General features: G+C 36.2%; 2 protein-coding genes across 9 annotated transcripts; one reads left to right on the forward strand and one right to left on the reverse strand.

Moving 5' to 3' along the window:
- The first annotated feature begins 942 nt into the window (after positions 1-942).
- Son (Son RNA binding protein) lies at positions 943-14,492 on the forward strand. Of its 8 annotated transcripts, none has more exons than XM_069501884.1 (14): positions 943-1,942; positions 2,282-2,368; positions 2,598-2,798; positions 2,935-3,098; positions 3,697-3,872; positions 4,187-4,327; positions 4,621-4,682; positions 5,109-5,200; positions 6,284-6,357; positions 6,751-6,831; positions 7,615-7,722; positions 12,402-12,593; positions 13,614-13,781; positions 14,244-14,492. In XM_069501884.1, exons 1-14 carry the CDS (start codon positions 1,101-1,103, stop codon positions 14,364-14,366), a joined length of 2,511 nt encoding a protein of 836 aa, XP_069357985.1. In that variant the 5' UTR covers positions 943-1,100; the 3' UTR covers positions 14,367-14,492. The 8 variants fall into 8 exon arrangements, with proteins under 8 accessions (XP_069357985.1, XP_069357986.1, XP_034829196.1 ...); XM_069501885.1 differs by having other exon boundaries at positions 14,256-14,492; XM_034973305.2 differs by having other exon boundaries at positions 5,112-5,200.
- Positions 14,493-15,130: 638 nt separating this feature from the next.
- IscU (Iron-sulfur cluster assembly enzyme) lies at positions 15,131-16,779 on the reverse strand. Its single transcript, XM_034973314.2, has 3 exons — positions 16,564-16,779; positions 16,162-16,465; positions 15,131-15,668 (listed from the first exon to the last, which is right to left on the reverse strand). Exons 1-3 carry the CDS (start codon positions 16,654-16,656, stop codon positions 15,601-15,603), a joined length of 465 nt encoding a protein of 154 aa, XP_034829205.1. The 5' UTR covers positions 16,657-16,779; the 3' UTR covers positions 15,131-15,600.
- Between the last annotated feature and the right edge of the window lie 336 nt (positions 16,780-17,115).

Genomic DNA, 17,115 nt, shown 5'->3' on the forward strand with positions numbered 1-17,115 from the left:
GTAACTGCAGTACCAGCTAGTATTACAAATAAACTTATTTCGTAGCATAATGGTCGAACTCAAAATACATCTATCATTTTTCTCCATTGCTTTGGTGCATACATACGCAAGTCAAAAAATATAATTATGGTTCTCCAAATTTTTAGAATGTGTTCAGATACGACATTATGCATGTATTTATCTTTGCAACGAAAAGAGATAGAAATACTGGTGTCAGCTTGGCAGAAAGAGCCCGAAATGCTCATTACCTTTATGTAAAAAAGTGAGTTTGGTCGGAGGTACACATCCGACCTTATGATACTAGAGTCGAGAAATATCAATTCACTATCAAAAATTCCCGAATCCCCAAGACTTAGGAGTTCAGTACCTTGCAGCATCATGATTCAGGAGTTGGGATTCCAAGTTCAATATAAATTTGTCTAGCGTAATAGCACACTCTGGTTGTCCGCTAGTTTTATCGTATTCAAGAAATAGGCATGTTAAGCCAAAGTTAAAAGTAAATTATTACTAGAGAAGGTCCTTTACTTCGTAAGTTTGTTTCAATATCCATGCAATTCACCAGTGCATGTCAGTGTAAAAGATTTAGAATATTATGGAGTTTAAATGAAGATAATTTACACGAGGTATAATATAAATACAATTTTACTATTATTACTTCTCCATTGTTTTTAATAATTTAAAAAATTACAAATATCAAAGGGGCGCTGTTATTTTGTCTCTTTCCGGTCGATCTATACACGATGAGTATTCCACCTTAGGATATCCGTGGCCAATGGCCATCTTTGACCCAATAAATTAGCAAAATTGGTAAATTTGGATCCAACATTTGGATCGTCCCTTCGCCCCATTTTGGTATGTTGTGGACTATTCACAATATTACCAAAGTACTCTGTGACTATTTATTATCTGTAAATCTTTGCTTGAGTTGTCTATGGCCTATCAAATGTCAAAATCAGTCAAAATGTCAAAAATTACCAACAAGATGGTGAACGTTTTGCTTATTTTTAATTTGTTGTAGTAATTGAGTTTTCCTATCTCTACAATTCAATTCGTGTGGTATTGGTCTCCGAAAATCGAATTTCGTTAAGCTATTAACTACGATGGCTACCTTAATAGACAAAATAGAGATGCTAATCAAAAGGGAAAAAACCACACCGGAGCGAAAAAAAGAGGAAACCACGAAGTCCTCAAGTGAGATTCTATCAGAACTTTTTAGTGCCTTCAATGCTGATCCACCGAAGATCGAGGAGATTTCCTTTAAGAAATCCAAAAAAAGTAAGAAGAAACATAAGAAAGAAAAGAAAAAACGCAGTCGTAGTTCCAGTTCTAGCAGTGACTCCGATAGTAGTGATTATTCTCATAAACGCAAGAAAAGAAAGAAAAGTAAGTCCAAAAAGCGGAAAGATGACCATTCGCCGTCTCGCCACCGGTCGCACACGCCTGTATTAGTTAAAATGGAACCTGAAAAGAAAATAAAGAAGGAAAACAGCCATGTTAAAATTGAATATCCAGTGAAAGAAGAATACAAGGTAAAAAAAGAGAAAGATTATAGATTAACTATAAAGGCGGAGGACATTATAGATTTAAGTGACTCTACTAGTAATATTGATGCAAGTATGATACCCATGCCTGAATCACCTAAAGAAAAACTCGAGTGTAACGATTTACGTTTGAAGCTCGATAAAAAATTAGATGCAGCAGCAGAAAGTGATAAGGCCAAGAGTAAAATTCAAATTAAGAATTTAAAGTTTAGTGCAGTGTTTGAGGAAACCGTGAAAAAAGCTGAGGAGGAAGCCAGAAAAAAAGCTGAGAAAGAGGAAGAAGGGGAATTGACTGATTCGTCCAGCAGTAGTGAAAAAGAGGATGAATCAAATTCACAGTTCCCAAAATCTTCAGATCCCGGTGGAATACTAAAGAAACAAGCTGCTGAAGAGATTAAAGTGTAAGAATATTCAAAAAATTTAATGTTCTGAATTGCTTAGCAAGTGACATGGGCTACTTTTTATCCTGGGATTTCCCAGAGTTCAGACAGGTTTTTAAAAACTTAAATCAATGAAGTCACAGGCATTAATTAGTTCTTAATGTAGTGTATACTCCCTCAAACAAATAACTCCTTATAATGTAAACATTAATTTCATTTGTTTACCTTTGTTATAAGTGTATATTGATTCTCTAGCAATAATAAAAATGGTTGGTCTATTACAATTCATAAAGGAGAGAATATAATATACTGTCGATATTAAAATATAATGTCATATTTGTGTATTTATATTTTCTACAGTACTGCTGAAGAAAAGATTTCACCTAACAAACACAAAAAATCAGAACTCAAATCCTCACGGAGAGACGGCAGTAGTTCTAGAAAAAGGTTAGTTAAAAACTATTTTCTTAATACAAGAAAATTTTGCCTTTTAAATGATTAACAATTACTTAGTAATTTACTAGATGTATGACTTGTGTATCAAAATTTCATTTTTAATTGTGCTTAAACAGATATTCTAAGATCAAAAAATATTTTGAACACTGAGAAATATCTTTGTGAGGTGATTAAATATCTAATAAATTCATGTACCATATTTAAATTATAATGTGCTTAGGTCAGGCAGTAAGTCACGACGTTCAAGATCAGGCTCAGCATCAAAAAGAAGAAGATCTTCCCAATCTAAATCGAGACGTAGGAGCCATTCGCGACACCGCTCCAGATCTAGGCGAAGGACTCCGTCTAGAATACGGCACAGATCACCTCCCAAGTCACTGCATAGAAGGTTATCACCACGACATAGAGGCCGACGATCTAGGTAAGAAAGGCAAAATAAAAATGTAATTTGTTTTATTTTATTATAAAGGCGAAAGTGTGTACGTTTGTTAGTTTGTCCTTCAATCACGCTGTAAGGGAGCAACGAAGTGACCAGATTTTTTGTTATGACGTAACAGGTCTCCAACGGGTGTGAAACTGGCCGATAGTGAAAAGAAGCGTCTTCTGGAGGTAGCGCGAAGGAATGCAATCAACATGCTCAAAAACGGCGCTGTGCCGGCCGGCGCTGCTGCGCTACCACCACATACTAGGAACCAAGTTATGGCTGCCATACAGTCTGGGGGTAAGAACTGCTGCTATTCTTTTTGATTCTTCAGATTCTCCAATCTGTTTATAGTCCAGGGACTGATCGCAGATAGAAGAGAAAGAGAGAAAAAAATCTTTTTAGGATTACTAGCAATAGTGTTGCAGACTATCGATAGTTTTACTATTGATAGCTGACCTCGAAAACTATTCAGGTTTTTTTTTCTTATAATATGTCTATCTGCCATCGGCTTTCTAGCCATTATCAGATTTTGGGTAAATGTGTAAAATTTGTAGAATTTAGGGGGTATTCCAGTAAATATCCTCGCTTTTTGTGTTGTAGATTGTTGAGTATGTTCATCTCTCGTCCAATTCTAGTATGTGCCTGCCACCTTTTAAGGCGTTTAGTGTTGGCGTTCAAGCAATTCTTGTGCCAATGTGTTAGGGTGTTCAGGATATAGATGCTAGATAGTACTATTTAGTTTACAATTGCCATGTGGCATAAGAATCATAAGAGCCCCACAACCCATAGAATCTTTTAGAAGAGCTCATCATTACTCTTTTACTCTGCTGTCCGGTTTATCATTCTAACTTGATTTGTCAGTCTCAAGTCTTACATTGTGTCATTATCATGACAGGTAAATCAGTAGACGAACTAACGGACTTCTGCAAGCATCTGTCAAAGAAGGAGGCCCTTGGAGAACTGTCTTCTGTTTCATCCAATGATGAAGACATGAGTGAGAATGAAGATATGATCGCCTTCCATCACCCTTTCCTGGTCAAGGAGAAGGCGCCTATCGTTATGAACATTCGGGTGAGTTACTAATATTTACCAAACATAAACTGTCGGAAATATCTGTGCTCCTGTGACGTCACGGCTTGACGGCACAGCCAGCGAGAAAAGACTACTAAAAACTAAGTGGGAATAGAATAAACCGAAAAAAATCGTGCTTGCTGCGCTCGTGCACATGTGTCAGACCAATTTTTTTAGTATTAGGAGTATTAACAGTAGTGAAATAACACTATTTTTCAATACTAAAAAATTTTTTAATCGAAAGTCATCAGGCACAGCTTTTTAATACCACCTTGTTTTTACTTTTTCAATGTTTTGTATTTGTTTTCCTTTAGGGTGGAGCTCCCCTGCCAATAAAGTCCAGTACCCTGCCTGTGGCCAACAAGGAAGAGCTTCGGCTGCAATTCCCTGTGTCATCAGGATCACAGCACAGGGACTCAGAGTGGGTGCCCGTCGAGCCCAAGAAGGATAACATGGTAAATAATAACTCTCTCTCTCTCTCCTACCAATAAAGTCAGTACCCTGGAAATCAAATTAGTATCCTGCCTGTAGCCACTAGCTTTGGCTGCAATTCTGTGTCGTCAGGATCACAGCACAGGGAAAAGGCATCAGAGTGGGTGCCCGTCGAGCTTAAGAAGGATAACATGTAAATAATAATAATTCTTCCAAGCCAATAAAGTCTTTTTTGTCATGGTCACTGTAATAAATTAATTAAGAGGATGTTATGGAAATATGAGGATGTCAAATAAATATTGCTTTTTAATTTCAGCAAGTCGCAAAGTTGAACACAAAACCACAAGAGAAAACTAGTTCACCTCCAGCAACAACTAGGTAAGTCACTTTCTGTTCAAAGATTACGGTTATTTTATTATTACTTTCTTTTAAAAAAAAATTGTCATTCTGAAAATAGAAAGTATTGAAGTAGTGCAACTAGGCTGTTAATGCGAGATTGAATCCCGAGCAAGCGAAGGATTCAAAAATTGAATAAAGAGGTTGCAACTGATTTTAAGTTACAGTAGTGATGGATTCAAAGGTACAAGATACAAATCACTGCTCTCGTGTGACACAACTTTTCATTAGGAGTTGCTGCAATGCATGTATTTAAGCGATGGGCGATTAAAAGATAGAAATTGGCAATCTATTTAAAAAAATCGACTGTTAAGGACCCGAATGTGGAGCAATTGCATTCGATTGGTTCGTCCCAAACCGACGCGCTTTGTAACTTGCACTTGGTTTTTTTTTTTGTTTTTTCTGTAGTAGTTCGGAGCCGTTGGCCCTACCAGCACCACCAGCACCAGCGGCGAGTACGCCGGCGTATATGAAAGGGTTTACTACTGGCACTACAAGTCGTAAGTATTTATTATTCTACTAACTGATGCCAACGAATTTGTCTGCGTGAATTTAGTGTTTTAAAAATCCCGTGGGAACGGAGCCTATGTCACTCTCCATGTCTTTCTATATCCATGTAAAATATCAGATCAATACGTTGCTCCGTTGCGGCGTGATTGAAGAACAAACGAATAAACTAACACACTTAATTATATCTATGTAAAAAATCAGATCAATACGTTGCTGCGTTGCGGTGTGATTTAAAAACAAACAAACAAACAAACACTGCTATATCCATGTAAAAACGGATATGGAACGCCCTTCCAGCATCAATTTTCCCCTCCAATTTTAATATAGGTATCTTCAAGCCAAGAGTGAATAGGCATCTTCTAGCCAAGCGTTCTGCATCTTAGACTGCATCATCACTTGCCAGCAGTTCTGATTGTAGCTAGTCTAAAGTATTAAAATATATATATATACAGGGTGTAAACAGAACGCTAGCAAAAACTAAGCGTTATTGTCATACTACCTAAACACAATCCAATACCAATAACCATTTGCCTCATTTTGTAGTGTAAGTGACTTAGTATTTTTCAAACCCGCAATGTATAGCGTGCAAAACTCGGGTCAATGACCCGCCTACGACGCGGCATTTACTCCGAGTGGCCTACTTACGGAACGTTCCCCAACCTAAAGCGTCGGTCAGATGTTTTATTTGCAATATGTCGTGAAATTTTACAAAATATAGGTTTTGTTACATCTTTCGCGTTTTTTTTGTAGTATCATATCACTGATCATCAGTACTATCACCTGTCTTCGTTTTTGCCAGCGTTCTGGTTACATCCATACTTAATATTATAAATGTGAAAGTGTGTCTGTCTGCCTGTCTGTCTGTCTGCTAGCCTTTCACGGCCCATCCGTTCAACCGATTTTGATGAAATTTGGTACAAAGATAGCTTGCATCCCGGGGAAGGACTAATTTTTATCCCGGGAAATCAAAGAGTTCCCACGGGATTTTTGAAAACCTAAATCCACGCGGACGAAGTCGCGGGCATCAGCTAGTAGTCCATAAATTGTTTTATTCAAATCGTTTCTTTTTCCAGAACTAACGTCAGTCCCCGCACTGCCGGCGCCGGGGCCACAAGCCTACCCCCCGGGAGTTGAACCACCGAAAATTGTGAGTTCCCTCAGTTTCAATTTTGCGTCGTATCTGATAAACGTATAGGCTATAGTACGCGGCCGAAAGTAATGTAAATCGGCCTTTAGAATGACATTTCGGCTTTGTAGAGCGTTGTCTCTGTCACTCATACCTATATGACGTTTTGTCGGTCTCAACGACAGGGACAACGCTCTACAAATCTGCTATCTCGTTCTAAAGGTCGATGTACATTACTTTCGGCCGCGTACTATAGCCTATATGCCTGGGATGCATAATATCCGTGAAAAGCTAGCATACAGACAGACACACTTTCGCATTTGTAATATTAGCGTGGATTAGTATGGATTTAGTGTTTTAGTTAAAAAACCACAATGTATAAGAATAATAATATTATGTTTTCTTTATTGGTAGGATCTAGCATCAATCGTGTCACAAAAAATCGCACTAATTCGCAAGGAACAAGAGCAAAATGAATTGAGCACTCTGAGAGGTGTAAGTATACTCTAGTACACATTGGCCAATGCGTACGGCAAACGTTAGCCAGTGCCTGAGTTATTTACTGGTTGTGCCAAGATCCTTTGATTTATGTGAAATCCTACCAAAAGTCGGTAACCTAGCCAGCTAATGTACACCGGGCGTGTTGGCCCAGCGTGAACAGGGGGGCTTGTTGTATGTTAAGATCTTAATACACATTAACCTAACTACATTGTCATACTACTGAGTTGTAAATGTCTATATTACAGTATAAATATATTACATACATTGAACCAACAACTCTAATATGACCAAAAAACTGCACTTCACTCACTGGCTGTATCATCATGATCAACCCATTGCCGGCCCACTATTGAGCACGGGTCTCCTCTCAGAATGAGAAGGGCTTAGATCATAGTCTGCCACGCTAACCCAGTGCAGATTGGCAGACTTCATTCACCTTTGAGAACATTATTGAGAACTCAGGCATACATGTTTCTTTTTTTCCTTTACAGTAAAAGCATGTTAATATTTAATAGCTTAAAATGCACATAACTCTGAAAAGTTAGAGTTGCGTGCCCGGGATCGAAGCCCCGACCTCCCGAATTGAAAGTGACGTCTTAACTTACACTACACGTCAAAAAGTAATCTACATCCGCCTTTAGAATGACATTTCGGCTTTGTAGAGTGACAGATATGACGTTTTGACGGTCTCAACGATAGATACAATGCTTTACAAATCTGCTATCTCCTTCTAAAGGTTTGATTGGATAGTTGGTTTCATTTTCTTTTTTTTGTCAGTTTGGGTGGTCAAAGAGTTCAAGCCTGGGGCAGTTCACGGGCTCCACTGGCGCCCAAATCCTCACTCCTCGGGAGCTGGCGAGCGGAACACAAGCTTGGGCGAAAAAGGTATGCCTTTTGGGTTAACTCGGGTTATTCGCTTGGAGATATTGACCTATTTGGACTTATTTATATGCAACTGTCTTGTGATTTAGTCGAATGTGTTCAGGGGATAGGGATATCTTTAATCAAACAAAGTTTTACAATTATTTTTTTCTTGAAAAACAGCATTTTTTGCTGTAACCTTTTTCATACAACTTTCATCATCATCATCATCAACCGAAAGACGTCCACTGCTGGACATAGGTCTCTTGCAGTGACTTTAATTTGGGTAGTTTAATTAAACTAGCCAATGTGGCTAATTCCATTGTACACAATCTCTAAACTAAACTAAAATGGCACGTCTAAATCTATTGCTATCCCTTTCATAATGTTGCTTGCGGAAAAGGATGGCACTAAATTTAGACCTGTTAATTTAGTTTAGTTTAGAAATTGTGTACAAGAGAATCAGCCCCATTACCTAATTACTTGGAGTTTCATATACTATTTAAACTCATTTATCTTGAAATCAATTACATATTATTGTTCATTATTTATGTAAAGTGTTGTTGAGGTTAGATGAAATATTAGTGGTTCGCCCCATACTAAGACTTCATGGTATCCCATAATTCCTATAAGATAGTTTTAACTATATATTTGGGTCAATTCTCTTGTACACAATCTCTAAACTAAATTGACAGGTCTAAATCTAGTGCTATCCTTTTCCGCTAGCAACATTATGACAGGGATAGCAAAAGATTTAGACGTGTCATTTTAGTTTAGTTTAGAGATTGTGTACAAGAGAATCGGCCCTATTGTAATATGTAGTTAACTTTTAACATTAGGCGCAAAAAGACCTACTTAAAGATTATTATTAGAGATGGTTGAATTTTGCTAATAGCGCCATTTATTAAGATAATTATGAAGTTATGTTGAAATACTGATGCCTATTAAAATGAAATAATTTCGTCTCTTTATAATATTTATTTAATTTTAGTATTTGTTGTTCAAGTATAGGATATAACTGAAATTATACACAATTTTCAGTTTCTAATTTATAGCCGTTTTTTATATAGCGTTTATTCAATCTCCACTTTAAAGCCCCCCATTTCGTATGACAGCCCCCCTGAAATAAAGATTTTTATATTTTAAAAGCAATATTCAGTTGAAGGCCAGTTTACATACTATTTAAATTTGTAGTTATTGTGTTCAGTAATTCAGAAGTTATGAGGTTCTGACAGACGGACAGATGGACAAGTGCAAGTTCACTCAAGTAGACTCCAGAGACCTGGTTTCGATTGGGCATTCAATTTTAAAATTGTTGATTAAAGATATCCCTATCATTACTAAGTTATGTACTTAGATTTCAAAGATAATTATGCAGTAAAATGTATACATTCACAATTTTTTGACTGCACTCACTTTTGGTATATATATAATTATATTATAAATACATAAGTATATTATGAGTTATGACATACACATAAAAACCTCAATATTAAACAGAACCAGGCAAAGGCGCCGCCATAATATAATATTCAAATTAAATTTCATAAATTTACATATTTTACTAACCGATAAAGTGGTCCCAATTTAACGGTAAAAGAATGTGATTCTCAAACCCACTGACATTTATTTTTGCGTATTTTTAATCCACTCTCAAGTCTCAGCTTTCGTTAGACAGACTATTATTACATCTAAAACTCTAATAATAATCTCTCTAATATTATATCTAAAACTATTGCTATCATCTGAAACAATATAAAATACATAACAATCCTTGTAGATTATTATTTTTATCAATATTATCTATACTAAATAAAATTTTAACACAGTTTAATTTAATTTATTAACTTTTTCAATTATTAAAATAACCTCGTTCTGTTTAATACTGCGATACTCTAAATAACTTTTCTTTCAGCTCAAAGCGGTCGGGATTCGCGTTACCCTCTCTATGCGCCGGCGGCTTTGGTCGGAACTCATAATACAATATGTATTATCCTTTCTGACTTGTTATACATTATATACGATGGTTATGACAACATTGCTATTTTTAATTGGTCACAAATACATATTTATCTTATTATAATAATAATTAATGCATGAAAAAATTCATTTATCCATGATGCGCAAAACTGATTTTTTTCTGGATATATACTGCGTCATCAAATCCAAAAACGAGTATAACTTTTTGGGGAGATAAAATGATAATTAACTTGATGAATAATATACAGGCTTTAATTAGAACTCTAGCAAAAACAATGACGGGTGATAGTACTGATGATCAATGATAAGATACCAAAAAAAAAACGCGACAAATTAATTAAAAACCCAGTAGTTTTTAAAAGTTCGCAATGTATTGCAAATAAAACATCGGACTGATGCTAGAGATCAACGAACGTTGCGTAGCTAGGTGCCGCGGGTCAATGCCGCGTCGTAGGCGTGGCATCGAGCCCGAGTTTTGCACGCTATACATTGCGGGTTTGAAAAATACTAAATCACTAAAATTACAAGTATAAGGCAAATGTTTATTGATATTGGATTGTGTTTAGGTAGTATACTATTAGCGTATAGTTTTTGCTAGCGTTCTAATTACACCCTGTATTTTTTTTAAATAATCATTATTCTTTTAAATTAAAGTAAGCAGTACAGACCTTTGGATACCAATAATAATTTACCTGAAATTGGGCTATTTAAGTTATTAATTAATCTAAAAACTTTTCAATTCCAAACAAATCAAGGTATCAACGCTTAATAAAAAATCAGTCTAATATTTTCAGTACCTATACCTAGACCTATACTTAGAAGTTTTTAAATGCCGTCGAGTGAATGTTGTTTTAACCATCACGTCTCGAAATCCACTATAACGTGTAAAGGCAGAACTATTTTAGTTCGCTGGTTACACTAAATAAAAAGCGCAAAAACAATTTCAATGAAGTGGTAATTTTCAGGCCATTGCATGTCATGGCGTGTAATTTACCACTATAGTCAGTTTTTAGAAGGTGAAATGTAGGAACGATTCTTGGCAACCACAATAATTGACTGATTGCCAATGATTTAATGAGGAGATTTCTGAAGATTATAGAACTAACTTGGTCTGATTCGAATACAAACTAAATTGATTCTCTTACTAATTTCTAAATGTAACTAATTTCAATTACTTACTATTTTTTTTTAAGACAGTTTTCTTCAGTTGTAAAGTGCTTTACATACTTTCCGAAACGAAAAGTCCTTCAGATTTATCATAATTTTAAATTATTAAACATAATAATTATCATACTTCTCGCTGCTTTTCACCTTCTACAAAAACAAACTATACACAATGGCATACAAATATTCAGTTTTCCCCTTTACAAATAAAATGACTGACTTATTTGATAATTGTAATTTTTTGCTACTTATGCAGAATTAAAGTAAACATAATATGACGATTTATTATGTAAACAGGTGGTTTTAATTTTTTTTATTTACATCATATAACATACCATGATTTATGCGTAAATCATTATTGTTTTAAAAGTATGTAATACCTACTTAATATTTCAAAAAATAGATAAAGCGTTTGGGACAAGTTTTCTTGCCTTTCTATTTAACAAATTCAATTAAATTAATATATCGTCTAACAAATAATAGCTCAGTCATTATGTTCTTATAAACCACCATAGCCTAGCGATTCTTTTAGCCGCAATAACAACAAATTAGTGGCCCTAAGAAAAAACTAGGCTTGTTTATGGGGAATGCGTGAATATTTGTTGCAGCTTATAAAAGATATGGAGTCGCGCGCAACGATAGACCAACCACGGCCGAACGATAGGTGCATATTATGTACCCACGTCACAGGTAAGGATACAGGGAAGGAATACAAAAATGGAGAATTTGTAAAAAAAATTACTTGTCGAACAAATTGGTTGTAAAACACTAAAAATATTTTGATAGTTTCGGGGTCGCACCGCACATATTCAACATTGGGTGGAATTTTATCCAAAGATTTTGTGGTTCATAATAATAAATGCAATAGCGAACTCACTGACTGTTGACTGGTGGCGATTGGTTTTCCGTTTTATGAGGCTACCACGAAACTGAGGGTGAGATCTATAAGCGCCCTTTGATTTAGCTTAGACTTAAGACAGAGTTAAAACGAGACAGAGCTATATCTCTCACATGAGTCTGTCTCGTTTTAACTGAATCTTAAGTCTGTGCAAAGTCAAAGTGCGCTCTATAGATCTCACCCTAAATTAGTGCAAAATACATTTGTGAAAAGAATATAGGTTATATATTTTATTCTCTAGTGTACCGAGTGTATTGGCAATATTGTTACCAAAACCAAAGAGAAAGATATGAGCAACAAATCAAACTATTGTTTTAAAAATAAACAAGAAGTAAATTTTGACTTTTATTATTCTTATTAATACTCTGTGGCACAAACTTATGTTACCGGTTATTGTTCTGAGTTTTAATTAAACTGTAGTATTTGTATATGTTACAAAGGCCTGAAAGGACTTTGACTTATTAGGGCCGTAAATAAATTTTTAAAAAAACCAATAAAAAGTAGGATTTGTAATAAAAAAATTAAACGGTAGAGCGGAGTGCCTTCTAGCAGCAACAAAAAAAGGGGGCTGACTCTCTATAGATTACAAAAATAAATTGAGATGATAATGACGAACCTTTGTCTATTGTTAGATTGAGAATTAATCTATGGTTTTATATAGGATCAGTTGGTCCGCGCGGCGCCGGTTGAGGGCGGGATGGGAATGCATCTACTCCAGAAGATGGGCTGGACGCCGGGGCAAGGTTTGGGTAAAGAAGGAACTGGGACCCTTCAGCCTTTGATGTTAGAGGTCAAGTTGGACACTAGAGGTCTGACGTCCAAAGAAGAAGTCAGTACGAGGCATGGAAAGAACGTGAGTATAAATCAGATACATATTGCCATGATTTTTACGTTAGTGCGATCTTTTACGCGGTTAAAGTAAAATTTCTTTGAATTTAGTAAAAATAAAAAGACATGTTAGAATTTGGAAATAACAAAAAAGCTTTAATCTATGGCACCAACTACTGAAAATACCTAGATAAAAGATGGCGGTCTCAACAGTTGTTTTGTTTGGCGGCTATTCTAACTAGGGATGGAACTACGTTCGCGTCTGCTGGTTTTAGAAACTTCAAATATTGCACATTGGGGCTGATTCTCTTGTACACAATCTCTAAGCTAAACTAAATTAACAGGTCTACATCTAGTGTTATCCTTTTCCGCAAGCAACATTATGAAAGGGATAGCACGTGTCATTTTAGTTTAGTTTAGAGATTGTGTACAACGGAATTAGCCACAATATAGTAGTACTGAGTCTGAGCACAACTAAATTTTAGAGCATTCGCATCTTCTTCTTACCAATATTATATGAAAAGGACAGACTTAGTTTGACAGTTTTAAGTTTAATTTAGAGCCGTCATACCTCGTGACTTTAGCTGCCAGTCGCGAGCGTATCGTTTAATTTAAACGATACGCACGCTAGTGTTATAGTTTAACTAAAATTTAGTCTTTAAATGTAAAATTCGAGTTCCGTCCTTTTTTAGCAATATTAAAAAGAAAAGGATGCCGATACTCTAAATTTAGTTTAGCGAAAAACAACAGAATCAGCGCCAATGACTTATATAGATTCTCTCTATAACGTTTATGTACAACGTACCTACAACGCGCAGTCCTCGTGTTTATATTGGACTACTTGTTTTTTTAAGTAAAAATAGCGAGCAAATGAGCAGGCGGGTCACCTGATGGTAAGTGATTACCGAACCTGATGTTAAGTGAACCGCCGATATGTTGCCGGCATTTCAGGAATTTGTTGGTCCGCCCCTTGAATAACCCCATGTTGTACACACACAAACACAGTGTTTTGCGCGCACTATACTTATATGTTTTATTATCACAGCTGAAGCCCCAGCGGATAGGGCGGCGGGGCCCCGCGCCGCTGGTGGCGGGCGGCAAGCACCCCGTGTCGCTGCTGGGCGAGTACTGCTCCAAGCAGAAGCTGGGCCCGCCGGAGTACAACTTGTGCTTCGAGTGCGGCCCGGACCACAAGAAGAACTTCCTCTTTAAGGTTTGTTGTAGATGTATCGTTGACTATACTGCCTTAACTGCAAAACAATATTTGAGCTATCGCCAGAAAACGTGGGAGTTTTCAAAAGTAATGTTTCTAAACCAACAACGGATTGCGAAGCTGAAATGGCAATGGGCAGGACACATATTTCGTAAAACTGCTAGAAGTTGGAGTCCGGAAGACGCAGCGTTGGACTAGATGGACGGACGACATCAGACGAGTCGCTGGATTCAGGCGGCGCAAGTCCCTACAAAATACCTGTCTAGCAGTGGACGTCTATCAGTTGATGATGAATATTTCTAAAAAAGAATGAAACTAAAAATTAAAAAAAAACTTTAAACCAATAAATTTGCTATGTAAGCTGTCTCTTAGGTGAATGGCTTGTAAAAGATTACAGACAGACAGACAGACAAACACATTTTATATTTGTGAGTATGGATTATAATTTTAAAATTGTCTTAGTATTGCTTCCAGGTAAAAGTGGCTGGAGTAGAATACCAGCCGGCCGTCGCGAGCGCTAACAAAAAACAAGCCAAGGCCGACGCGGCACAGCTCGCGCTACAGAAACTGGGCATTGTGATCTAGCTTAGTGAACATTTTGTGAAACATTAGTGAAACTGTAACTCATAGTGAGGGGCGGATACTTATACACAACACATTTAATGATTTACCCATTTTACATAGGTAATAGAATTATATTAATTAATATTATTTGACTCTTTTATTGATATCCTAGCAACAAGCTCTTGTGTAAGCTCGAGCTTGAGCGCCAAATGTACTAACATTTGGCGCCTACCAGTGACGTCGATGCCTCGATGTTTTGTTAAAGTTCCATAACTGTCGTGAACTGTGATAGTGGGCAAAACAAAATTGTTTTGCTTAGTATTAGATCAAGTCAACTATAAAGGCAGCTCAGTCGGCAAAACATCAAGGACATCTTACTGTTTGTATTTACACTGTGCTAATAGAAGTATGGAAAGCTATGATAGTCTAGTGGTTAGGATGTCTGCCTTCTAATCAGAGGTTGAGGGTTCAATCCCTGGCATGCAACTCTACTCTAACTTTTTGCAGTTATGTGTTTTAATTAATTAAATATTACTTGCTTTAATGGTGAAGGAAAACATCGTGAGGAAACCTGCAATCTGCATGCCAGAGAGTTCTCCATAATGTTCGCAAAGGTGTGTGAAGTCTATCAATCTGCACATGGTCAGCGTGGTAGACTATAAATGGCCAAAACCTGAGAGACCTGTGCTCTGTAGTGAGCCGAGCGGCGATGATCATGACAATGAATAGAAATGTGGAGTAATCTACCAAACTTGTTGGAAGGCACATGAAATAAAACACTGATCTTAGTTACATAATACATTGATTTAACACAATAATAAACATTTTCTTCTGAGATGATTTCAATAAGTTAACAATCTAATCTTCAATATTCATTGGTTTAAAAACCTATTCAACATCTAAATTAAATTGACAGGTCAAATATTAGTGCCAACCTTTTCAAAATGAAATTGTGAAAATGATGGAACTCTGTCATTTTAGTTTAGAATTCGGCTGGGAATATGCAAGTTTTAGTTACGCAATTAGCTTACATGATTAACTTACAACTTTACTAATGCAAACACTTAGTACATTTACACTAGTCATTTAATTATGTAAGCAAAACTTACAGATCTAAGCGGCCTTACATGCTGGATAAGGTCTAATAATACAATAGTCTAATAGTTACATCTAAACTATAATTATATAGTCATTCAAACCCCAATATTATACCATCACAGATCTGTTCCAATATATCATTCACAATGTTTTCTATTTATTTCTTATCTTGTTGCTTGATCCTATAGTCGGAGAGTGCTGCCTTGATGGCATCTTCTGCAAGCACTGCAAGCAAAATATATTAAAGAATATTATTTATACTAACATTAGCAGTTATCTTTAATCAACAGTTAGTCAATAGTAAGGTAGACCAAAAACTGCATAAAGTATAAAATAATATGATTAAAGCAGTATTAGTTTACCACTACCATGAACATGACCACCCTCTTCTGCTTCAACCAATCAGGATTAATGAGAAATGGTCATTGCATATTGGCTATTATGAATGCTACCAATGTGTATGAGAACTAAATGGCTAAAGTTTATACAACGATGACTTACTGAATTCAATCTAGTGTACACCTCTACTGCACATTAATCATTACACAACAGATATATCCAGGCTATCCAATCTTTAGTCTATGACCTGCACAAACTGCCATATAGCAACTTCAGATTGGTTTACTTGTTCTGCATTCACTAAACCATTATTGTAATAAAGTTGGGTATCAAAAGGCAGGCAATTTTCAAGAACAAAATCTTTATATTAGATACTCACTAGAGCAGTGCAGCTTGACAGGAGGCAATGACAGCTCCTTAGCGATATCTGTATTCTTCAATTTAAGTGCTTCATCTACCGTCTTGCCTTTCACCCATTCAGTGGCAAGAGAGCTCGATGCGATCGCAGACCCGCAACCGAACGTCTTGAACTTAGCATCAATAATTTTGCCGTTCTCATCAACCTTGATCTGCAGTTTCATAACATCGCCGCAAGCCGGAGCTCCGACTAATCCGGTGCCTACACTTTTATCCTTCTTGTCCAACGAACCAACATTACGAGGATTCTCGTAGTGGTCGATAACCTGAAAACAAAAATGCAAGCAATTTATTATCATGTAATCGCCATGTAATGTTCCAAAAATCGATAAACCTTGACATTGCACATGAAAAACAAACTCACGTTAGCATGGTATGACGCAGTTTGTACAACGTTGAGGCCGGTCCGATTCCTCAAGCACAGACACCTGCAGACGTTAGGAAGTAAGAAAGCCATTTCTTAAGACACGAAAACTAGTAATTCTTCGAAATCTGCTGTTTCTATAATCAAATCAAAGAAATGACCAAAGAGAATATAATCACTACGTTTCAGAAATGACTGGCCGCTTCAGCACTGTAAAATAAATTATCAATAGGTATCTACGGATTTGGTCTGTGTCTGTGGTGTCTTGTCAGTTTTGTTTTGACTTTTGAATTTTGACTTAAGCAGTGTTTCCACTTACGATTTTGGTATTCCGTAGAATACTATAATAGTTATAATAATAAATTTCTACGGAATACCAAAATCGTAATTGTTAAATAATTTATTTATATTATATTAATATATTATTCTGTAGGCCCTTTCACCCTAATTATACATTTAAATGCCATACGATTTTATGATCATAAATGACTAAGAAGGTGATTGCTCTCATTTTCAAAATTGTAAAAATCATATTAGTATATTATCTATGGT

The sequence above is a fragment of the Maniola hyperantus genome, chromosome 11 (genome assembly GCF_902806685.2).
Source record: "Maniola hyperantus chromosome 11, iAphHyp1.2, whole genome shotgun sequence".
Taxonomy (NCBI): Eukaryota; Metazoa; Arthropoda; class Insecta; order Lepidoptera; family Nymphalidae; genus Maniola; species Maniola hyperantus.